At 35.0% G+C, this 23,948-nt stretch overlaps 4 protein-coding genes, 1 long non-coding RNA gene and 1 pseudogene across 7 annotated transcripts; 1 reads left to right on the plus strand and 5 right to left on the minus strand.

Moving 5' to 3' along the window:
• Window positions 1–9: 9 nt before the first annotated feature.
• Window positions 10–5,401, minus strand: LOC104751087 (uncharacterized). 2 transcript variants are annotated; one of them, XR_015583615.1, is made up of 12 exons: window positions 4,898–5,313; window positions 4,507–4,632; window positions 4,236–4,400; window positions 4,043–4,142; window positions 3,920–3,950; window positions 3,774–3,801; window positions 3,538–3,690; window positions 1,850–3,449; window positions 1,550–1,757; window positions 578–1,412; window positions 422–484; window positions 10–319 (listed from the first exon to the last, which is right to left on the minus strand). XR_015583615.1 is itself a non-coding variant. In XM_087490110.1 (11 exons), the coding sequence occupies exons 2-11, from the start codon at window positions 4,563–4,565 to the stop codon at window positions 255–257; spliced, it is 3,444 nt and encodes a 1,147-aa protein (XP_087346236.1). In that variant the 5' UTR covers window positions 4,566–4,632; window positions 4,898–5,401; the 3' UTR covers window positions 10–254. The 2 variants fall into 2 exon arrangements, 1 of the variants encoding a protein (XP_087346236.1); XM_087490110.1 differs by having other exon boundaries at window positions 578–1,757; window positions 4,898–5,401.
• A 2,292-nt stretch (window positions 5,402–7,693) lies between these two features.
• LOC104751089 (uncharacterized) lies at window positions 7,694–9,340 on the minus strand (annotated as a pseudogene). Its single transcript, XR_015583616.1, has 6 exons — window positions 8,927–9,340; window positions 8,713–8,797; window positions 8,552–8,619; window positions 8,415–8,471; window positions 8,096–8,304; window positions 7,694–7,930 (listed from the first exon to the last, which is right to left on the minus strand). The product of XR_015583616.1 is annotated as an uncharacterized LOC104751089 (transcript).
• Window positions 9,341–10,737: 1,397 nt separating this feature from the next.
• LOC104751091 (putative complex I intermediate-associated protein 30) lies at window positions 10,738–13,814 on the minus strand. Its single transcript, XM_010472969.3, is given in 9 exon segments — window positions 10,738–10,998; window positions 11,000–11,089; window positions 11,196–11,294; window positions 11,414–11,494; window positions 11,608–11,699; window positions 12,030–12,086; window positions 12,273–12,386; window positions 12,639–12,703; window positions 13,213–13,814. Coding segments are annotated over 8 exon segments (687 nt in total). The 5' UTR covers window positions 12,691–12,703; window positions 13,213–13,814; the 3' UTR covers window positions 10,738–10,896.
• On the plus strand, window positions 10,761–11,947 carry LOC147925813 (uncharacterized). The gene is made up of 2 exons (XR_015583405.1): window positions 10,761–11,523; window positions 11,630–11,947. It is a non-coding gene; the product is annotated as an uncharacterized LOC147925813 (long non-coding RNA).
• Window positions 13,815–14,598: 784 nt separating the features above from the next.
• On the minus strand, window positions 14,599–15,399 carry LOC104751092 (auxin-responsive protein SAUR78). The gene has a single exon (XM_010472970.3). It carries the CDS (start codon window positions 15,211–15,213, stop codon window positions 14,854–14,856), a length of 360 nt encoding a protein of 119 aa, XP_010471272.1. The 5' UTR covers window positions 15,214–15,399; the 3' UTR covers window positions 14,599–14,853.
• Window positions 15,400–17,830: 2,431 nt separating this feature from the next.
• LOC104751093 (protein SLOW WALKER 2) lies at window positions 17,831–23,611 on the minus strand. Its single transcript, XM_010472971.3, has 16 exons — window positions 22,620–23,611; window positions 22,404–22,476; window positions 22,176–22,295; window positions 21,834–21,909; window positions 21,626–21,694; window positions 21,455–21,535; window positions 21,290–21,361; window positions 20,940–21,032; window positions 20,582–20,731; window positions 20,406–20,489; window positions 20,173–20,316; window positions 19,840–19,929; window positions 19,593–19,675; window positions 19,126–19,512; window positions 18,764–18,986; window positions 17,831–18,677 (listed from the first exon to the last, which is right to left on the minus strand). Exons 1-16 carry the CDS (start codon window positions 23,350–23,352, stop codon window positions 18,009–18,011), a joined length of 3,147 nt encoding a protein of 1,048 aa, XP_010471273.2. The 5' UTR covers window positions 23,353–23,611; the 3' UTR covers window positions 17,831–18,008.
• Between the last annotated feature and the right edge of the window lie 337 nt (window positions 23,612–23,948).

Raw genomic sequence — 23,948 nt, forward strand, 5'->3', positions numbered from 1 at the left:
GCATCAAAGTATAAGAAGGCCAGAAACAAATTGGACTCAAAATTGCCAAAATCACGATGTAGGTACAAAAATTCTGGATAAATCTTGTTCGCTAAACAAAATGTACACAAACAATCGACAAAATTACTAAGCCGGCTGATAAGGACCCGTCTGAGTTATGGTACCAGAAATCTTGTGTTACCCACCAAAAGAATCTGACTATTTTCTCTCTTTACCTGCGCAACCAAATCGGTGCAAGATTTTTCTTCATCTCTTTATCTTGGCTTTGCATCAATTCCTTTTCCCCTGAATGTGGAGAGCGAGAAGAACGACTTTTGCGCTGTAAAGAAGAAATAATATAATTCAGAGGAAGATCAAATGAAGAAATCTTGCATTCAGCATGAGTGAATAGGCAAGAAAAAAAGGAAAAACAAGTTTTGACCTTTGAAGTTGCTTCCAGACAGTTGATGATCATCTTTCAGCTCGGATACAGAGATATTGGAAGCTTGAAAAAGAAACATGAGAACAACCAAATACGTAAGAACTCGCGATAGCATTAAACTAAGAGCGGTTTAAAAGCAAATATTATTAGAACTACCTTGTTCAGGGAACTCGCTCTCATGAAACCCATCCTCAGAGAGATGGCTTTGTAGAGATCCCATTCTCGACTTTCTTAAATCCTCTGATGATCGATCCGCAAAGTCTCTCCTATCTTCAACCTCATCATCTCCTTCGGAAGTCGTTACAGATACCCAATCCATCATCAAGCTTTCTGCACCGCGGCTTTTTCTTCCAAACTTTAGCAACCGCTTAAACCCTTTACTTAAATCCTTCTTTGACTGGAACTGAGACGTGTTATTAGCAGCAGCAGCAACGGTAACAGGACTCTGAGCCGTTCCCCATTTCTTTCTCATCCGAGAACTCCATGACGCAGGGCTTCCCATGGGAGAATCCACAGAAGCATCAACATCAGACGAGTGCTCATGAGGATAGCTGAATGAGTGTTGTAGGTTTGCATTCCAAGAAAGAGGACTTTCTCCAGGTGAGTCCATTAATGAGGCAGCAGTAAGAAATGTTGGAGGCACAGTGGCAGGCAAGAAACTACAGTTATCTTCTCTTGAATGATCAACTTTCTCATACACCTCGCTTAGTGTTGGATTTCCATCCTCAAAACCTAGTGCTTCCTCTTCTTCATCATCTCTAACATCATTCTCCAAGACCTCTTCTGCCTCAGCTTCAGGCTCATCATATTCTTCATTTCTTAGACTCTCAGATATATCAGAGTTCACTCTTAGAGAGGCCTTCATATCATCGGAGCAGAGAGTGGAAAATTCTGTGAAGTCTATGCTCCCAGAAGAGCTTTTCCTTAATGATCGAGGTCTTTGGAGAGGTGTATCTTCCTTGAGATTCTTGGTGCGACCACTACTTCTCACCTGTGATCGCATAGTAGTTTTGACAGCTAAAGAAGATGGTTTCGTGTTTTCCTTTATAAGTTCAGAAAAATTTGGAACAGATTGTGCGAGTGACTTGTCTGATCTTCTCCTCCCAGAAGAGGTGTTTGAAACTTTACCTGATGGTTTTGGAACCGATGCTGCAGTTCGCGGGGTAATAGAAGAAGACATATTCCTATTGTTGGGCTGAGGCTTTCTAGCTTGGGAACTCCGAGAAGAAATGTTGCCAACCGATTGTTGTTGTCCACTGGCTGCTTTATCTTTCGCCCGAGGTTTCTGTTCAGAGCAGTCTTCATCTTCTTCGCTCTGAAATGAGTTTATAGGATGCTGCCAAAAAGACAGTCTCATCAATATAACACGTCTTAACAATTCAAGAAACAGAAGAAGAACATTTCGAAGTGGACCTAATGCTAAGGTACCTGGTACTTTTTCGTACTTGACCGAGAATTAAAAGACCTGAATTTCTCTGCACGCTGACGAGTACTTGATAGTGAATCTTGTCTCTCAGACGAAGAAGCAGACAATTTAGCCTTCATCTCAGTCCTACTTTGCTCAAGAGCCTCTTGCATAGACTTCAATTTTGTTTCCTTCTCACCTTTTTTCAAACTCCATTCTTCTCTCAGTTTGGCATCCCTTTTCTTCATATACTTCTCATAAAACTTTCCTTTAGAATCATCCGTAAGACTAAGGTCCGAAAAATTCCTTCGCAATGCATCCCCTCCTTTGTCTTTATCACCAACCAAGGGAGTCATGAGCTTTGAAAGATCACCAGAACCGCCACCAAGAGAAAGCCTTTGGTCTGCAGCCTCTATAGAATGATGAGATGGCTCTGGCTGTGCAACTTGGGTTTCACTTGGCTTACCACGTCTGGAAGAACTTGACTGATCCCCTGGAACTCGGAGTTTATGCTCAGCAAAAAGCTTTTCAAGCTCATTTGCCTTCATTTTCAACTCATCATTAGCCCCCGGATTATCCTTTGACAGTCTTGTCCTCTGTATTTGATCCACCGATGCAGTTGGAAACCTGTTACTGTTAGCTCGAAACTGCCTGCCCTCCCCATCTTCAGGGAATTGTGGTTTCTGAGAAGATACTGGTTGTTCGTCTGATAGAACCACTTCTTTCTTCTTGATTCTGCCAAAAGAAGATCTAGACTGCGGTTGAGAAGCCAAACCCCCCTGAAAACTAGCTTCTATATGGGCTGACCGAGATCGTGCATGGCGAGAAGGAAACATGGCTGATGATTGTGATACATTGTTGGCTTTGAGTTCATAACCCTCCTCTCTCTGTCTGGATTTAGCACCACTCATGACATTCTGAAGCCTACCGACATGACTATCAGTCTGGTTTTGTGAAGCAGAAGAGTCATCTGAATCAATCACTGATCTGGACTGAGCATCAGAAGTTTCTTCAACTCCTGAAACTGAACTCTTTTCAGTAGTGACTCTTCCTCGAGAAGCTTCGTCATCACCAACTTTTTCGGAGTCACTCTTCAGCTCATATTTGACCTCATCGCTCTTTTTAAAGCTTTCATTGAAATCAGTTAGACCTGTGGTATGAGGAACAGACGAAGAAGTCGAAGAGGAATTCCCTGGGACACTCTCCAACTTCTTTTCCGATGTCAAATCAATGCTCATGTCACTCACAATATTGCTTCTTCTGAGGACAGGTTTCTCATAGGATGTAAGATCCGAGGAGTGTCTCCTCAGCTCGGTAGATTTAGTAAGAGCTACAGGTTTGGTTCCCACAGCGTTTGAGTTTTCCTTCTGTTTGTTTTCAAAGAGGTTAATCCTATCCTGCACACTGAGTCGTCTTGTGTGTTGGCTGGTCTTAACTGTAGACGTGGTTACATCCAAACTTTCATCACTTTTTTCGTCTTCATTCTTTTTGGTACTTGTAGTAGCCCACTGTTGCATTTGATGTTCTGTTTCATTTGCCGCATTTTGCTTCGGACGCGTACCATCTATTTCGATTAAGTCTGGCCTTTTCTTCCATAGTGAGATATATTTGCTGCATGCTTCGCTGAAAGAAATATTCCAATTAGAAACGAACAACAAAACATGAAAAATGGTTTAGTCAAATGTAAAGTAGAAAACAACAAAAGGCTTACTCCAATTGATGTGCACCAAATTTATAAGCAAACTGTTGGAGTTCGGAAACAGTATGAGGGTTGAAACCGCTAGCTGATGCATGAGAAATGGACATTGTTAAGTCCTTTTTAATAGCTTCAAGTCTTAAGTCTATAGCCCTTAAAAGCTCCTTCCTGAGTATAGAGAAAAAAAACAAGTAATCAATGAAAAACTCTTTAAAACTGTGATAAAGGCAGAAAAAGCAGAAAAGCTTTACTTGGTGGCATCTGCTGCGGCTCCATCATCTGAAACGGAAGAAAATAGGATTCAAATTGATGTTCAAGATCAATGTTCTCCGGAATTGCAAAAAAGAACGAAAAACAAAACCATACAAGTAAGTAACAACAGTGAAAACAAACACACCTGATGCACCAAACTTAGAGTCTTCGCTCCGCTTTAAGAACCAAAGAAGACAACAGAACATTTTAGTAAAGGTCAGTCAAGAATCACAACAAGAAGTTAAGTTTCAAAAATAGTGGTTACAACCTGCGAATATAATGTTCGAGCTGCTTCCAACTGCAACATCTCGGAATAATATGTATTGACCTTTTCCAGAACTTCTGGACTATTAACAAAATGAACAAATCTGAAAGACAAATGTTGGATGAAAACTATTAGTATTCCAAAAAAAAGAAAGGGTGCTAAAAATGAACTTGAATTATCATTTGTTGTAAAAAACCTCTCTAATGTTTTTTTAGTGAACCAAGTGTTGTTGCTTTTCTCAACCTCCAATCTAATAGGTGACGCCTGTGATTCAAGAACTTTTAAATGATTGAGAAAGGATTCAATCAACCCGGAAGCTAGCTTCTCTGTCTGTTCATTACTTGATACAAATAGCTCACATCTGTCAAAAGAAACACACACACACACACACTTACTTCTTTACAAAAATAAAATTAAAAAAAAAAGCGGAAGAAATGAGGACCACTCTAAGAGAAACATATACTCACCGTGAATGCTTTGGTGACAATTCGAATACCGCATAATCAAGAACCGTATCTGACCTCATTTTTTCACAAAAACCACAGAGATATCACTGAGATTAACTGAAGAATCTCAAATCCATGCCAAGAAACCTGAGATATACAATAATAGAAACTGTTTTAAGTAAAAAAGAAAAGGAATATAAAGGAAGAGAAAACAACACAGCTCATAGAAAACAGAGAAATCGAGGATCTAGTCATCAGACACAGATGCTTCTCAGATCTGATTCCACTACTAAAGTAGACCCAAACATAAAAATCCAAACTTGAAAACAAACACCTTCAGAAATCTACAAAAAAATCATGCAAAAATCCACCACATTCGAGAAATGCAGGGTTTGATCAAAAAAGAACATACCAAGATCCTCCTTGCCGATCCAGCATTGAGCTGGGGACCTTCCAAATCCTCAGTTTTTCTTAGCTTAATCGAAGTTCTAATTCGGCACTAGACGTCTTGAAGAAGAAGAAGAAGAAGAAGAAGAAGAAGAAGAAGAAACCCTAAGAATGTTGTCACTTCACTACTGGTTTTGCTCAAAACAAAAATGCAAAAATCTTTCCTTTTTTTTGTTTCTCCCACTTGTCTGTGCTCTTTATAACCAAGCTCAAAACCAACACACTCACTCGCAGACACACACACTCTCTCTGTCTCTCTACGTACAAAAAGACACTGCCTTTAGAGAGAGAAAATATGCGGAGCGTGTTTAGAGACGACACAGAGAGAGAGAGAGAGAGAGAGAGAGTTTCCTTATTCAGACAGCTTCTTTTCCGTCGAATGTCGTCTTCGATTTGGAAAAACAAAAGATACAACCTCGGTGCTGAATTTACCAATATACCCTCAAGATGACAAGATCTTACACCGGTTAAATATCTAAACCGAGACAGCTAAACATTTTAAACACCGAAATCCTCTGTTACTTGTACTAGCTTCTTTACTAAACCGATTTTCTTTCTACTTGATTTAGTGTTGATTATTTGATAACCGATTTGTTACCATTGGGTAGGCATTCTCCCGGTTAATGAGGGTAATCTCGTAATTTAATATGGGTAAGAAGTCAATGCTATACTATAGTCTAGGGGCTCTCCAGCTAAAATAAGTGAACATCAATTTAACAATAAATATTTTTCACTAAGAATAACAATTTTAGAACTTGTTTATTAACTTTTATGAAATAGTGAAAAATATTAATAAAAGTATCGGTTTTTTAAAATATATTTTTTTGATCAATGACCTCTTCTTCCTTTCAAAATCAAACCCTTCTCGAAGAAGGTAATCTGAAACCGCAGTGTTTTTATGGTATAATCAAGTAAAGATTATAATAATAGTATGGTTCTGAAAAGATTTTGTTGATCAGTTAGGTGAGAAGCAAATGGCGATTACAGTAGTTGCTGGCAATTGTATATACTATTTAGTATTTACCCAATCAAACCCTAACATTAATTCTAAATGTAGCATTAATTTCTATTAAATGTATAAGAAATACTCTACCAAATCTCATTAATTATCTGATTAATTTCGGCAACGAACCTAATGTTTTGGATGTTTTGAGGGTGGTTGCCAACAATACCACATGGCCACATCATTGCGTTTGTTATGATTTCTCTTTCCCTCCATTTTTGTTAGTATGATTTAATCAAAATCACCCACATCTTCTTAATTTTGTTTATACTAATATGACACAGATTCCGTACCACCCCAACTTAACTTTTGTGCAACTATATATAGAATTATTTGAGCTGTCTGAACTTACATCAGTACATCATATGAAATATTCAATGTGTGCAAATCAAATTATGTTTTTTCTTGCAAAAGAAATATTTGTTACTGTGGTACTGTTTTCTTATTCATATTGTTAAGAGTTGTGTATGGTTGGTTAGATGCAGAAAACGTTTTTTTAATCTAATCAGAGGTGTCGTTTGTGACCAGAACAAAAACAAAAACTAAGCTTGGACTAAACTAGTAGTAAATCAGCAAAGACACGATGAAACATGAACAATAAAAAAAGTATTAACTTGGTCTTAAGAGCCCATATTTAGGTTTGGATATATTGGACCTTAACGCACTCGACCTAGCTAGCCCATATTTTTGTTACACTAAAAAAGTGTTTTGTCTTTTCTTTTCATTTTAGTCACATACTGATAAATTCAGTATGATGAGGAGCCAAAATCAGTCTGATCCACTCTCTTAAATATGTGAGATTTGTACTCAAATAGTGAAGAGCGATTTTTGATCCAGATATCATGATATGATTTTTTAAAATTAAAGGAAATTGTTAAATATATTGAAAAAAATAGTTTTACATATGATAAGGATAAATATCCAAAAGCCACGCATCTTAATCCGAATTTAATTTCGGATATACCATTTAATTTAAAGGACTATGGAAATCACTAATTCACAACATAAATAATATACTATGTTCATAAATAAACATCAAACAAAACAAACAAATTCATAAATAATTATAAAACTGAATACTGTAACATTATTTCACAGAATCAGAATTGATCCAAACAAATTACCAAAAAAAAGAAACTTTTAGGAACAAAAATAGGCAGCGGTTTTTACAAGTTGAGCAACTTTTATGTCAAATGTAAAGTAATGGACCAGATTCAGTGTAAAGGCCACTAATTATTCTCAACTTGTAATAAGTAATAACTAATAAGAACAAGTTTATGTATTATGTCATCCAACTTGTAATTTTGTTTATCATATAAAGTTATAGTAGTGTGTAACATGATTTTCAGTTTATACACTACTATTTAATTTAAATGATATTTCGTTTTCATAGGGAGAAAAAAACGACTGGCAATCGCAGGTCTAAAGAAGATAGTGAAGATTTGTTATTTACGAGAAAAAAAAAATGACAACTTGTGAGTAGCTTTGCACTTGGTCCTACTTCCAAAAAGTTTATATTCCTCATGGCGAAGAAAGATACTATTTCCAATATTTTAATTTTTCTTATTACAGACTGGATCAAATCAAACTATCACATACGAGAGTTCGTGGAGATTCATAAGTTCTAAAAATATCCAAAATTTCATTATTACAAATATGAATACGAGTATTCTAGCTTTATGGAACGCTAGATTCCTGTCTGTTACTTTTTTTTTTATTGGCTTTTAGGTTTTATTGTCACTTTTCGTATGCATTGTGTTTTAATGTAGTAGACACAAACTCATTCTCTCTCACGAACCTTACATACCTCAAAAATAAGGTTCAAACGACCTAGAAGGTTCAACTTATTGTATACATAACATATCTTAGCAACACGACAACGAAAATTAAATACATCAAGTTCCAACAAACAAACAAAAAATTGAATGTTAATGCTCTACTTTTAAGATCTTCTATTGCCAACTTGGAAATCTCGTCCATGGACCACCCTACTACCTTTATGAAAACATCAATATTATAGTCAACATCGGTTTCATGATAAGTCTGAACATAATTCTACAACATACATTTTCATTTACATGCTTTTTCTGATGTAGTACTATATACAGAAGTTTTAAGAAGAAAAAAAATCAACAAGGATGGGTATATAAACTAAAATACCTTACTAGAACTTATACAACCATAGTTTTGTCACGAGTGTTCATTTTGTTGGGTATATCATTTGATAAATCATCGCTGTGGATCGAAGTAGTAGACGCGCTACTAAATGGCGAATAGGAAGATGAACGAGTTTTGATGAATTGATCATTCACATCATCCTTCAACAATTCTTCAAACAACTCTTCAAATTCCTCTAAGCTTTCGTTCCCCTGTTTCAAATTATGGAAAAATCACAGTCACCATCATTAACATCATCATCATAATAGTAACTAGTACTACTAAGAATTTAGTAATAGTAACGAAGTAATGATATGTTTACCGTAGATTGAGTTTGAGCCATTAGTGTCACCATCTCATTTATGAAATCAGCCATTCCCTACAACGCAATAAAATTTGTATTTATTGTCAGAAAAAAAAAATTAGTAAAAATTCGTTAGTAGCTAAAAGAGAACCTACAGTTTCGTCGTCATCACTATCATACGCACCGACGTCATACAGCAGCCTCTTGTTCGAATCCGACAAAACTGATGTGAACACAGTTTGATTAACAAAACGGTCGGAACAGACCAATAAATCAATCAGACCCGGTTAAAGAGAAAACCGGATGAATAGTTTACCAGAGTAGGCTCGTTGAATGGATTGGAACTTCATCTTGGCTTCGTCTTTCTCAATCTCTTCATGAAACCGATCTGGATGCCATTTCTAAACACACATAAAAAGAAAAAACCAAAATTACTCCACACAAAATGCAAAACCGTATCGCATTCAGACCAGATATTTTCTTGAAAAAGCCAAAAAAGACAAAGAGAGAAAATACTGTGAAAAACCAACCAGAACAAGGTTCTTGTAAGAAAGTTTGAGATCTCCTTGTGTACATTCGTTGTCCAAATTCATAACAGCGTACAAGTCTTCCTTCTCCATTGATGATACTATTATAGGGTGAAATATAATGAAAAGCAGAGATCTTCTTTTGGAGTTTAATGGAAGCAAAGAGAGGGAATATAGATGTGGAAGTTGATGTATGTATAGGTGTTGTGTGGATACGCGTGGACGTGGAAGAAGAGAAGAAGAGAAGAGAAAGTAAAAGAAGCAGTGTGTTTTTTCTTTGATATTTTGGGATCGTGCCTTCTTGTGTTATACTATAATACTATATATATATACATATGGGGGTACCAAAGAATAATCGAGAAACTCGCCACTTGAACTAGTTGTTTATGTTTAATCTCGTTTTAGACATCATCTTTTAATAAAACTTTTTTAAGTATTAGTCTTATTTTAGTATTTCTTTCATATCTTCTTAGTGCAACCAATTTTGAACTTAGACGACGTTTTTCCCTAGTGACAAACTAAATGAACGGAATATTATGCAATTTTTTTTAGAAAAATTCTTTTAAATACCATTAAAAAAGTTTTTTTTCTAAAAATACCACATTTTAGTTTTTTTTCCAAAAATACCACAAAATATTTTTTTTTCCAAAATTACCATAAACACAAAAAAAAAATTTAAGGATATAGAATTTTTTTTTTAGGTTTGGGTTAACATATTTAGTTTTAGTGTATAGTTTTTAGGAGTAGGGTTTAATATTTAGAATTTAGGAATTAGTTTTTAGTATTAGAACTTTAGTTCAGTTATGTGGTATTTTTGGAAAAAAATATATTTTAGTGGTATTTTTGGAAAAAAAACTAAATTGTGGTATTTTTTGAATAAAAGCCTATTTTAGTGTTATTTATGACAATGTGTTCGAAATGTCTTTTTTGAGATACCACTTTTTAAAAATATTTTTTTTGAATATTTTCATTTTAACTCTCCTTTACACAACTACAATATGTTAAAATAATTTTTAGAATTTTTTTGAAGTTTGGGTTCTCTATTTTATATATATATATTTTTTGATAGGATCTCTATTTTATATTTAAGTTATAGTTTATAGGAGGTAGGGTTTCGTATTTGGGGTTTAGAATTTAGAATTTATAATTTAGTCATTTTATATATTAAAAATAGGTATTTTGAAAATGGATACCATAAAATGAGTAACATAGAAAAAGGGATATTTTTGAAAATCCTCTTTAAAATTACGGATAAAAGTGCTCACTTTTTCTATTTTAAAATATTACAAAAAAATAAGTATCAAGCATATGACTATTGACTAGTTTAGTTTTAGAGGAAGAATGAGAAATTAAAAGCAAAAAACAAAAAAAAAAAGACTTACTTTCACTTCAATTTCTTTTTGACTAATTAGTTTAAACTTTTTAACAAAACATGATACATTTGCTTTTCATTCTTTCGTCTTTTCTTCTATTGTTTATCAACCATATCCCAAAGATTAATCAAGGAAGAAACATTTTTTTCCACCTAATTGTAGACTTTATGTATAGTATATATTTGCTTCTAAATTAGTAGAATATTATGCATATCTCTACACTATGATCTTGCTAAAATTCAAATAAGGGATTTTGTATAATGAAACTTACATTAGGTCAAATACATTTGAAAAAGTTTTGTTCAAGAATTAAATTATATAACTTTCTCCCCACTTTAAGGTAAATTAAGCAACTTGCCATCCCATTTGGGACCAAATAGTATATTTTCTTCCTTTCGATTTGAACCAATCAATTTGCTGTAAGTCAATTCATAAGCAGCGTTTTTGGTCTATCAACTTGCTGTAAGTCAATTCATAAGCCTTATTATTGTTCATCAACTTGGATACGGTTTACCCAAATCTTGGTTAAACTAGTCAACCAGAGAACATATTGTATATATTTTAATCGTTTCTCAAATTGTTCATCAGAAAGCTTTTTCTTCATGGCCTTCTCACTGCTTTGATCCAGTCAATTTCTACTCGGAAAGCGCCTGCCCCTGATTTAGCTCCAATGAAACCACCTCCTTGTGCGTTAACTGATAAGAGACATACCCACAACACGACTTGGTATCATCTCCATTTCTGCATCTATCACATTTCCTTTCCATGTTGGTAAGTAGCGAGTAAGAGGAACCTGATTAAGAAGAAGAAGAAGAAGAAGAAGAAAATTCATACTTGGGGTTACAACAAAAGCACTTTTGTTACACTGGTTGATTTGTAGAAGACAGTATGAGACTTGCCTTAGCTGTATACCAGTTTCCCTTTGGAGCAAAAACAAAAGCCTGCCATGAGTTATCTTCTGCTTGTCCTGGCGAGTTCACCCAGTTCTCTGTATATATCTGAAATGGAATCGCAGTTTAGTCCTTGAGAAAAAAAAGTTGTGCTCCTTGAACGGTTGAACCCTTGTGTTTCATCTGGAGCAAAAGGACGTGAGTATTGAGCAGAGCATGAGACTCACAGTAGAGATATAGCACCTTCCATCTCCTTTGAGCCTCAGGGCTATGGAATCATACCCGTCGAGATCAATAAAGCCATCAAACTACAGAAATGGAAAGGTGGTTTAGTTAAGTAAGTTGTGCTTTAAACTCACTCAAATCTTTGGTTTGAATTGATGATGTGATGATTAGTAATAAAATAAATATAGAAGCTAACCTTCTTCGACCGCATTCCACAGAAACCACTCCGACTGATATTCCATTTTGAACCTTCGCTCATTTCCGTAGAGAGATTCCCAGAGAAAACACCTTTCAAGGAAAAATCATGATGAGAGTTAGAAACTATGGTGTGCATATCAAGAAATCTCATACTCTCAGCAGAGGTACGTTGTAGAACCCAAACAGCTCAACCAGGGAAATCGTAGATCAAGATTTTTCAAAAGAAAAAAAAAAAGTTTCTCGTTAAAGCATATCCTCATTAACGTTTCTATACCTCCAGTTATGAGCAAATCATCACAATATGTACAACTAATAAAAGCATTGCTGTGTTTCAAGAATCTGCCTTGCACAAACTGGTTGTATCAGACCCAAGCCAAAAAGCAACAGACGGTAAAGCACACTTAATTAAAACATACTAACCAGTGCAATATGATCCATTTGCTCCATCTTTAATTTCCAACGAAGCCGAAGATAATCCTATAAAGTAAAATATCAACACGACAATGAGGAGATCACATGAACAGCTGTTATGCAGTGAATATATTCAGAATGTTCTCTCATCTCAGTAATTGTTAATATGGGGAAAAAGAAGATATAAAAACAGGCAATAGGTTCTGTAACGTGATGATGAGCAGATGCCTCCAACCTGTGTGCTTTAAGTACCTCCATATTCAGAATCAGAATACAAGTGCCATGTCTTAAGGTCTTCTTTCGAATTGAACTTGAATATACACTTCTCTACAGGAGGTACCCATTCTTCGAGTTCCCACGTTAGAGCTACAGAATGTACATTGTGAAAACATGTTAGAGACTAGCTAAAAGCATGCAAAGCAGAAAGGTGAGAAAAGTTAGTCCCCAGCGAGACTAGTCTTGAAACAAAAATATATACTTTCCAATCAAAAAGCACTTGACTCTGATTACAAACAAGAATTAGTATTCATCATACCAATTATATGGACACCAATAGCAAGAAATTCAATCAGTTTGAACATCGTAAATGAGGCAGCAGAAGAAAAATGGAAAAAGTACCCTTCTTTGTTGCATTCACCGAAGCTTGCCACAATGATCTAAACCGTGACATAGTTGTGAGGTTCCTGGATCAACGAGAACAACACTGACTGGTTAATTACTCCCCCCAAATGAAAATGGAAAATACATTAAGAAACCACAGACTGATATAAGAAGTGATTGCAACTTGAAAGTTCCAACCTTAAATCACAAAATTCTACTCAAAAGAGAGAAATGAAAGATCATCTTTTTGGAAACTCAAGCACAACGCATAACCCAATGATGTATTAATTTACCAATTACTGCAGCTCAATTCGGATACGGAGCTAGGGTCTTTTGAATAATCAAAATGAGAAGAACACATTACTAGATTCCCTGAAAAACCTTACCTTTTCCCATTGAGGCATTTCAACAAACACTTGGAAGACAAGAATTGGTAAAATCAAAGCAACCCATAGGCCAAAACAAGAAAGACCAAAGAATGATCACAGAAACCAAAAAATCAACAGAATTGAATATTATCCTTGAGAATCCACAGGAAATTGCACAAACAAATACAAATCATCAAGACAAAAGGATGAGTTTTGGTTTTCACCTGCTGAAAGCTTTCAGAGAGTTTTCCTAAATGAAACTCTCTTATTAGAGAGTCTTTTTGCTAATCCGTTTTTATTGCTGAGACCTTCTCTTTAATTTAGAGTGTTTGACACACTGTATACAAAGTTTGGTGCTTTAATCATGTGATGGGATGTGGAACATAAATAAATGAAACATATCAAATACAAGAGTCCATCGGTAGATCATCATCTCTAGACTCTTTTATCCCCTAGTTAACCCTGGTTGTTTCTGCCACACCAAACGTTGTCGGTTCATAACTTCCATCACCTTGCACGGCCCACTAAGACACAACACCTGAGTTCCAATCCAATTTCTTCTAATAATCAACGTTGAAATATGCAAAACCCATAACAATTAATATTATTAGCTACCAACCGAATTTATAAAACACCTATATAAATATACTAGTATTATAGTACTACTACTATATAGGAGAGAGATGTAATGTAATGTAATGAAGAAGACAGAAGTAGAAGAAGAAGAAGTCCCATGAAGTTTGCGGAAAGGACACACCGAGTGACTTGTCAATCATTAGCGTGTCGGAATCAATTAAGAAGCTTAATTAAAACTTGACCAAGAAACTTCTCTTCACTTTGATTACTCTTTATTTATATAATGATTAGAGCTTATAGAATGATTAGAGAGCTTCCTCGTCGTACTTAAAACTTAATAAATTTAATTTGTGGTCTAACTAATTTATAAAGTCCTCTTCTCGCGTCCCTTTCGTCACCACCTCGGAAATTAATGTATCTATAAATGTATATAATGCACATACACGATAATATTGGTAAGCAATGCCAATTAGTACTAATTATAAATTTATTATGTCGACTAATTTAATCTCGTGAGCTTTTAATTTATTTATTTTGTATGGCTGAAAGTTTAGGAATATTTGGAAATAAATAACTTATATAATATCTGCAAGTAGAAAGAAGGGTAGGGTCATGAAATTGGGACCAGGTCACCAACGCGTCATGAGAGCGACCCATTAATTTAAGTTTGCATTGTATTTTTCTATTTTTATACGCCGAAAAAAAAAACTGTATTTGAAATTGACACCATACACAAATGATACGCACAAAAACACCATGAATATTTGATGATATAAATCATTGCTAGTCATATTTTGTTTTATAGATAAATCAAAGAGAAAATGAATTTGGAGTCATCATATTCTTTTATTTGTTTAATTGGAACTAAAGCCATTTCGAACATCATCAAAGGCCTTCTTTATTATGTCATGAGACTCATGACTCATATATAGAGAAAGATACGTTACAAAAATAGAAACAATAAGTTACAAAACCGCCACATTATAATATATATATATATATATAAACAAAACTAACCAGAACACTAAGTTTGGTTTTCTAGAAATTGCTGAAATTTATTTATTTTGTTCTTAATCAAGAAAATTATTCTTTGTTGGTTTAAGAAACTACATATGCTCATCATCGTAAAATGCTCAGAAAAACAGAAGCAAATGATGGTTTAAGAGATCATGTTTGGATCACACACCGCATCGAATCAAAATACAAATTATCAGCAACAACAAAACAAGAACAAAAAAAAAAGTAATATATATTATACGAAATAAATGTATAAAATCAATCGGTCCATGTCAATAAGTATAGAACTCAGCCAACTCTTCAACGGATCCTCCTTCTTGACCAGACTTGAGCATCCACAACAAGTGCTCGAACAAAACGACTTCACAAGCTACAACAATCTCACGATCTTGCTCGACGGATGATCTAGAAGATCGATCTACGAGTTCTTGAAAGAGTGGATGAGAGATGATGTCTGGTCTAAGCATGTAAGGTCTTCGTGTCTGACCAACATAAACCACATGGAGATTGCTGTCCTCTGAGAGCTCGTCGGAAACAGCGGCTGACGAGGTTGAGTGGTGGTGGTTCTTGGCGAAAGAAGGCCATTTCTTCATCGCCGACTTGAGCTTTGTCAGCTTCCCGACTTTGGCCATTGCTAAATTGATGCTGAACTGTTTCTTGGATTTGGAACAAGAGAGAGTTGTTGAAACTAGCTAGGGTTTATAGGGTTTATGAGGAGATTTTATATGTGGTTGATGATGTGAGTGTGTGTGTGGGGATCAAAAAAATTATTGGATGAAGAAGAAGAATGTTTGAGAGATGTTCTTGGGAGGAAATAACGAGGAAGGTTCGTGTATATATATATCGAGTGAGATAGAGAGAGACGACGTATAGGTGCATGACCCACCGATTGATGCATAACAGCTAAGAGAGATGAGGACATAAATGGCAAAACTAGTATCGTCTTTGCCCATTGTTTTTTCCTTTTTTTTTTGAATCTTGTTATTAATTTACAAATAAAATTTGTAATAATTTTAATTTTGAAATAAAATTTTGCCATATTCATAAAACTATTTACATATATTGTTTTACATTTTTCAAATATTGAAGATGGAAATGATAATATAGTACGTAACTACGAGACACAATACAATTCAGTTTACTGTAAAAAAAAATATTTGATTAGTAACCGTATTTGGACCATATATTAGCCGTATTTGGACCATATGCATGCATATACTGAATAATTTCATCGTGTAACTATCGACCATTTTTAGACGCTAACCCAAGCAATTTTCAAAAAAATCAATTAATCGAGATTAATTTAACAAAAACTATATATATACACAAAATATTATACTTTTTATATATATATATACACTTTGATAAGGTCTATATTATATTTTCTTGCATGTAACAGTTTATTTCGTCTACGTATGTCATAACACCATAAATCCAATTTTGAAAATCCTTAAATAAACATTAATATTTATTGAATAAGGTTTTTTTAATAAGTAATCCTATAATGTATTCATATATATATAACATATATAGATATAAAATGTTTAGATATATACGTATGTGCGGTGTGAGATGTGTAGGCGACCTCTTATTGCGTGTTGTTGTCTAATGATCGGACAAAGAGTGATGTTTTTAGATAACGATTACATCTTGTCCACAATTTTGTTCAATATTACCCGATAATGCTAATTTTTTGTCGTTCATATATACAAAATAACAAATATGGTCTTCATGACTTCCCATCTGTCGACTAATTTTTGTTTTCTAAATTCATTCGTATAACATCAATTTATTATATCTTAATTTACAAAACCGTTCGATCAAATTAATGAAGATTCGAAAACCCATATAAACTAATTTGACAGTATTTGAGGATAAAATAGGTTCTAGACATATTATGTTTATTTGTTTTGTTTTTTTTTACAAAATATGTAGTCTTTTTAGTTAGCCTTTTCAATATATCAAAGATATTGCTCATTTTTTTTTGAATAAAGTTAGTTTGGCATTTCCAAGAAATTAGGTGGAGAAGACCTTACTGTCTGTCTTTTTATGGAACAAAAAAAAATTGGGGATGGTAAGCTAATCATTTAAGGAATTTTAGTTGATACTTCTTTTTATAAATTGTCGAACATAATACTTGGTTATGGCAAAGGTAATCAAATAGTAAAATAGTAGTCACTCATCAATCATCATTATGATATTAGATAACTATCCAATGTCTTATCTTAATAAACTTATGTACGTATGCATCTAGACATAATCAAGAGTTGGGAAAATGAAAATGACACAAGCACATATATGCGTATATGCGTGTGCATATATAGACTGGAATGATCACACGAACCGAACCAGACAAGCAATCTGAATTTTGGAATACTAATTACTTCTGATTCGTAATCATTGTATTGATTTGCTTAAATCGTGTTATGCTATTCTAATTATATAAAAAGTAGCAAGATGTATTACACAATATTCTAAGGATAATACTTTTTGTGTTAGTGATTTAAAAGTATTAGTAAAAAGGTTAGGAACTTATTTAAGTGAAAATATAGATTATATGTATTAGAAACTAGCTAGAGTGTAAAACTAAAGTAGAGACAAGCCAGTTGGGATGGTGTTGTTCATGTAAGTGCGCGACAATTGTGCAACTAATCTACTTTAATTTTCGACTTTGTATAACCTATAATAATACGTACTTGTATTTCATGCATTTGATACTTCGTAATAAATCATTGTTTTCTATTTTTCTTAATGTACTCTGTCTATAAATGGCTAGCGTAGTAGTTGTAAACGTGTAATTGTTGCCGGATGTAATACATATATTATGATACATTTTATCTTTGTAGTCGTAATTAATTTATATTCGTTTAAAAATTATTAGTGGTCTACTTGGTTTATATTGTTTTGACCTGATCCATTTATGGATTTGCAAATGTTTCAAAATATTGTACATCTTTTTCTATAATGGGTTTAGGTTTAGATATGTTCTTTTAAAAGTAAGATTTCTAAGGTTCGGTTATCCCCAAAAAAAGTAAGATTTTTAAGGTAACATAAGAACTAAGCATGTCTTAATCATATCACTCAATTAAAGATCTAAGATGATTTTACTAACCACCAAATTACAACTAAATCAACTTGGATTCTCACGCCTGTTATGATAGTGTGATACCATCACATCACTGTGTCCAATATTTGTATTTAACTGTAAATAAAAAATACTCAAAAAGCATCGTGATATTTGAACAATAATTTCAAGTCTCAACTCAAGTGATTAAATTAAAACATAATCGTACAATATTTGTTTTTCAGAAAAAAAGGCCACAAAAATATAGGAGTAAATTATCTCCAGCGTTTCAGTATAACACTCGCAAGCACAAGGAGCCTGGCGTAACACTCAAACAAGTCTTGCTTCTTACTTTAAACTTTTTTACTCTGATGCACAAGGAGTCTTCTTCTTTTTCTTCTTCTTTGTGGGCTCTGATGCTACTTTCCTTTTAGACTTCGAATCATCCTTCTCGTCTTGGTCTATCAAATGCTCGTATTCTTCAAGACTCGCAAATGGAGATTTCCGTTTTCTTTTCTCTTGCTTTTTCTTCTTACCACGACCATCATCACCATCACTATCATCATTATCACCACTATCATCAACATCGTCTTCAACATCTTCTTCACCATCAAGCATGTCCATGTCCATATCTGAGTCCATCTCTGCATCACTCACATCAGCCACAAGCTCTTCCTCATCGACTCCTGCTACTCTATCGAGATCATCATAATCATACTCACTGCCCTCTTCTTCCACAGCATTATCATCAACATCATCCAACATATTCTCAATCTCATCATTGTCACTCTCATCACCACCATCGAGTTCAACATCACTACCATAGTTTTCTCCACCATCACCGTCATTCACATCGTAAAGTTCTTCGGCAGCTTCTTCTTCGGGTAGCTTCTTCTTCTTCTTTCTCTTTGATTGTTTCGTACTGTTCATCTTGTTCACATAGAACTTGTGGAAGACTAGATCTTCAGGGGCCACGTCTCCTTCTTCTAACGAGAGAATCTCAGCTCCAATCACACGGTTTGACATGTCAAGCTGTACATGCAAAGAAAACTGTTACAGGTGAAAGTAGATAACAAAATGGTTTACAGCTCTAGTTGTTGGAAGCTTGAGCTTTTTACCTTCTTGGAAGGTTCGATCTGGGAGCCACCATGCCAAGTGTTTTGCTTTGCTTTCTTCTCCATGAATTTATCCAAGAAAGCACTGAGAGATAAATCGATCAACGGGTTTCCGTTGTAAATAATATTTGTTCCTGAGAGAAGGGTTCCGGCCATTGTAGCAACCGAGGGGTGAGCATGTTTTGAAAGAACCACCAACTCCCACCAACTCGCACGGTCTGCGTTACTGTTAATTTGAGATCAAGGATTCAGTTCTAACCAAGAAGGCTTAAAATATTATCGTTGTTCCACGCATAGCTTGTCAGAAATATATTTAGGACAAAAGCAGTATACTTAAGCTTCCATGAAAGATGAAATTAACTGACCAGTAAGAAGGTTCTCTATGACGAGGATCATATCCTCCAGGAAGAAAACTTGATTTCTTTGGTGGTTGGCTTCTTTTTTCCATGTCATTAGAAACCTCCATGGTTTTTTGAAGCTCATGGGGAGTTTCTTCTATAAACAGCTCTTCAGAATCATCAGAAGCATAATCATCCTCTTCATCAGATTGCCTGGCTGCCAAAGCCTCTTCGTCATCTGAAGAAGAATCACCATCTCTACCTGTAATTTCACCACCATCATGATCAACTTGAACATTACTCTTCTCATTCTCTGCTACATTAATGGGAACAATATCATCTCCCTCTATCACATCCTCAAAATGTTCTACATCTTCTTCTTCCTCAACTGATTCACTCTGGACCACCATCTTCCTGCAAGGTATATATACGGACCATTGTATCACCAGATAAAAGCCATGGCATATATGGTTAACAGAACAAAAAATGCTTACCATAGAGGTGGTCTTGCTTTTAACACTTCAGACAAAAGGAAAAGGCATGCACAGGCATACTGTGGTGGCTGTTGAAGTGCAACCTATTCAAATATTTAAGAGTAAACTTTAGAGATAACGGAAAAAAGTTTGTATACAGAGTGTCAACACGAATAATTAATATAACAAAATAATCAAGATTTCGGTATAGGACGAATGATATTAATATTGTCACTGAAACCATAAATTACTTGTTCATGTTACCAACCTGCAAGATTCTTTTGGCGAAGGCAGCCACACGCTTCACATTTATATCATTTTTCATGGCTCTGAGAAGAAGTCCAATAAACATTTCAGCCTGAAAATTAGGAATGAAAAATTATTAAACAGGGTTATGAAGAAAAGCCTATGGCGCATGCCAGGGGAAGATACATAAGTGTTTTTATCACAAGATTAAAAATGTATGAAATGTGAATACGCTAACACTCTGCAACCAATTTCGGGATCTACCAAATTGTAAGGGTGATAATCCATTCATAAACTAAGAATAATCTGACGTGATGGAAACACAGAAATACAGAAGCTTCAAAATCTAACTTGCCTTAGAAGAGTTCATTGCAGAGGGAAGTAGAAGTTTCGAGTACAAAGCACGGTAAAACCTGTCACTGACAATCTTATTCTTGGATGAGATCTTGTCAAGAAGCATAAGTGATTGAACTCCCACATTGAAATTCTTCGAGTGTACCTAGATGCATTCAAGATCCCATTTGCTTTATTAATTTTCTGGTTGCAACAAATGAAACGAAAGTTATACGATGAAACTTTAGGAGTTACCAGTTTAAAAAGCACCGGCGTCTGAGATTCAATAATATCATCGGCCTCGTCGGTGGAAACATATGGAAAAGCTCTGTTAACTCCCTGCAATAACAGAATAAGCTATAAGTTGAGATCTATAAAGTCTCAATGCTATAAAAATATCATGTATGCAAAAATAAAACATCCGGACTAACAGTTAGTAAAGCTGATAAAATCCTGGAATCCAATTCAACAGGTGAATCAGATGGTGTCTCTTGTTTAGTGTCCTTTGGGTTGGCATTTTTCTTATTAGCGACTCCTTTATCATCTCCGCCTTGTTTTCTAGTTGCTTCAGTGGTTAAAACCTACAAGAATGCAAAAACACTCCTGTATCTCAGATTTGAGTTTCCAACGGGTGAAATAATTGATGTTATGACTTATGATTACACCCAAAAGAAAACTTTTAAGGGCTGTAGAAGTCTCTGAGAAGGTAAAAATGGAGGCAAAACATTTAAGATCACAAGAAAATGTTTGATTTCTCACTTATTTAGAAGTTAGATGCCAGTTCTATACCTTGAATAGGGCAAAATATACATCAATTAGGCGTTTTGCCACCTTTGGATCATCTCCTTTGTGGCTCAATCGAATCTGACTCAAAAAGTTAACCTGTGAAGTTTACAAAGGTTAATAAGCATGGTTTAAGAAAAGCTACTAGTGGATAAACTTTATACTACTCTTCTTCTGTAAAGTCTCAGTAAAAATGTTTCCCATTCAGATCAAAAGGACTTAAATATTAAACTTCAGATTGTGATAACCATAAACCAGTTTACAGAGATGAATAAGAAAACGAAGAAAAATGGTTATCGTGAACCTTAGTAGAGTAGAATAGTGGAACAGGATAAACAGTAAATAAAACGACATACCCCATGATATTTTGCACGCAACCCAAGATGAGGTCGGAAGAGAAAGGAGTCAACTTCATCAATCACCACAGCCTGCAAAAATTACTATATAGTTAAGCCAAAGAGAAGAGGCCAAACAAAAAATCAATAAGTAACCAAATACTGAAACAGGTTGAACAGCCGCACCTTCATATTAGGATGATCAGCCAAAAGATTTGTTAGGTGATAATCAGCATTAGATGCACTCTTGTTTTGAGGATCCCCCAACTGTGTAAAGTAATCCACAGAACAGTTAAAGGGGGCACAGCTGGAAAAAAAATTAGAATACAAATATTTGAAAGTCACAATTGACAATACCTTGTTCACCAATGACACTAGCAATTTCCGCTCTTGTTCTGATTTGCTTGTCAACATGAAAAATATCGTCTGAACCAAAAAGAAAAAAAAATACTTAAACATCGATAGTACTTAAATGTCTATTATGATAGCTCATCAAGAATCTTACAAAACCTGGAGACCAATGCTGCTAAATAAGCTAGGGGTGCAGAGTGGTGATAGGATATACCTTTAAAGCCTTGTCTTTAAGCTCTGGGAGCATATCTTTAGATGATTCATCAAGGGCGTTGACAAATCGCTCATACCTACAAATCAGCATCGTAAGCTAATTAACTGACACATCGATCCTCTTGAACCCATAGAAGATACAGATCTTGGAAAAACGATAAACACACATCCCTCGTGGCCTGATTTAAACTAACTACTTTTTGAAAAGCTTTTGGGATGTATATGCTATCTGACAATGTTCTATACTTTTTTACTTGTCTGATGAGGCCATCAAAGAAGCCTAAGAAACCAACTTGATGGAGTAACTACAACAACTAGAAGCAAAATGATAAGTTTTCTTTACCTCTGTTTCAAGCATTCCTCCCAGTACCAAAACAGCAAAAGCGAGTAACCATCCTTATTTTCCGGAATGCTGTTTAAGGGTCGTTGTAAAAGTGTCTTCAGCTTGCGATCAGGTAATAACCTGGAGAAGAAAAAAAGCTCAGTTAATTAGCAAAAAAAAAAATCAAGGGTGACATAAATTTGGACACATAAAACTTGATAGCAAAGTATGAGAGTAAGACATATGTGCCTGATCAAAATTTCTGACAGAGCCTTAAGACCCCTAAATGCAAATCTTTTTCCAACCTTTGAAGTCACCATTCCTGCAATGAACAGAGACATCAACAAAATGCTTCAGATGATTTCACATCCAAAACAAATAGAAACTAAATGAACCTAGAAAAGACTCGTTTTCATTCAATATTAAGATCAGAGTTTTTATTGGAAACACACACAAGAAACATACCCAATAAGGCATCAAGAGACCTCATATTTGCAATGGGATTCTCTCCAACCATAATCTCAAAGGCAGTGATTTTATCAGCAACTGTCCCTGACTTTTGAGCAGACATCACCATCTTCATATCTCCACCTTTTCCTTTCGAAGTTACAAAGTCCTCTGCGTATTGCCACATCAACCTCTCTCCTAATTCTCTCTTCTTCTCCACCACACCATTAAAATCCTCCTTATTCGCCACCGCCACTTTACTACGGCCACCAAAGACCTTCTCCTCCAGCTCCGCCGCATCATTGTACCATTCAGAGCTCAATAAACTCGCTTTCACCAATGGCAACTTAGGCAAACCCTTGAATTCATCGAAACGTTTGGCCTTAACCCCAGTAGTATCATCCTCAATAGATAAAAATCCAGGCTTTGGCTTCGGCTGTATGGTTTGTTTCGCCGGCGCATCTTTGTTTGGATTCTTGCCCTTTTCATTTCCAGTGTTCGATTTAGGGTTCCTTGTTGTTGTATCTCCTCCTTCTTCTTCTTTAGCCTTAATATGATCGGCGGAAGCGTCCTTCTTAGGTTTTCTCTTTCTCTGGGATTTGGGTTTAAGAGGCTTTCTGAAATCAGTGTCGTTGAAACCTGAAGAAGGAAGAGATGAAGCTAAACCAATAGACGAAGCGAACGATGCGATGTCGGATGTGAGTAGACTCAAGTCCTGAGATGATTTACTCAATGGCTTTGTCTTTGACATTGTTGTTGGTTTTTTCAATCAAAGCATATGAAGAGGGGTTCTGAGAGATTGCACCAGCAAAATTAGGTTTGATTCAAATCTCTGTGCTTTTGAGATTAGAGAAAGAGAACTTCAAAGTGGTTTTTTTGGGGTTCTTCTACAAAAAGCTTTTTGCTAGGGTTTTAGAAAACGGCACGAGAGAGAGAGCAGCAGACACAGAGAATGGCAAAAGTGTAATTTAATAAATACAGAGAATGGCAAAAGAAATTTAATAAATTATACTGGATTAAGACAGGGGCAAAACAGTCTTAACACCCAAATCTCTCTAATTTGTCTCCGTGTTAAGTTCTTTCAGAAACAAAAAACAATGGTTGGGGAAGTTGGGTTCGTGAGACTGCCCCAGCCCAATAGCTTATGTATACATGATACAATAAGAACCAGGATTTCACCTGCAATACACCAGGCACTAAAATATAAATTATTATATTTTAAATAATAATTTATAATATATTTAGTTTTCAAATTCTTAGTTAGTTAACTTTTATTTAATTAATTTATAATTTTGTTTAGAATGTTTTTTCTTCTTCTTACGTTTTATACAATTTAGAACCTAATTA

This window comes from Camelina sativa, chromosome 16 (assembly GCF_030686135.1).
Source record: "Camelina sativa cultivar CO46 ecotype springtype chromosome 16, ASM3068613v1".
NCBI lineage: Eukaryota > Viridiplantae > Streptophyta > Magnoliopsida > Brassicales > Brassicaceae > Camelina > Camelina sativa.

What these genes read in the sequence shown, in the direction of transcription:
- LOC104751087 (XM_087490110.1), bottom strand. Translation starts at nt 4,565, where the DNA reads ATGAGGTCAGATACGGTTCTTGATTATGCGGTATTCGAATTGTCACCA. An exon ending in ACTAAAAAAACATTAGAGAG is followed by an intron (nt 4,143 to 4,235) that starts GTTTTTTACAAC and finishes TTTGTCTTTCAG; the next exon opens with ATTTGTTCATTTTGTTAATA. An exon ending in CTCTAAGTTTGGTGCATCAG is followed by an intron (nt 3,802 to 3,919) that starts GTGTGTTTGTTT and finishes CTTCCGTTTCAG; the next exon opens with ATGATGGAGCCGCAGCAGAT.
- LOC104751092 (XM_010472970.3), bottom strand. Translation starts at nt 15,213, where the DNA reads ATGGCCAAAGTCGGGAAGCTGACAAAGCTCAAGTCGGCGATGAAGAAA.
- LOC104751093 (XM_010472971.3), bottom strand. Translation starts at nt 23,352, where the DNA reads ATGTCAAAGACAAAGCCATTGAGTAAATCATCTCAGGACTTGAGTCTA. An exon ending in GAGGAATGCTTGAAACAGAG is followed by an intron (nt 21,910 to 22,175) that starts GTAAAGAAAACT and finishes GCTGATTTGTAG; the next exon opens with GTATGAGCGATTTGTCAACG. An exon ending in CTGATCATCCTAATATGAAG is followed by an intron (nt 21,362 to 21,454) that starts GTGCGGCTGTTC and finishes TAATTTTTGCAG; the next exon opens with GCTGTGGTGATTGATGAAGT.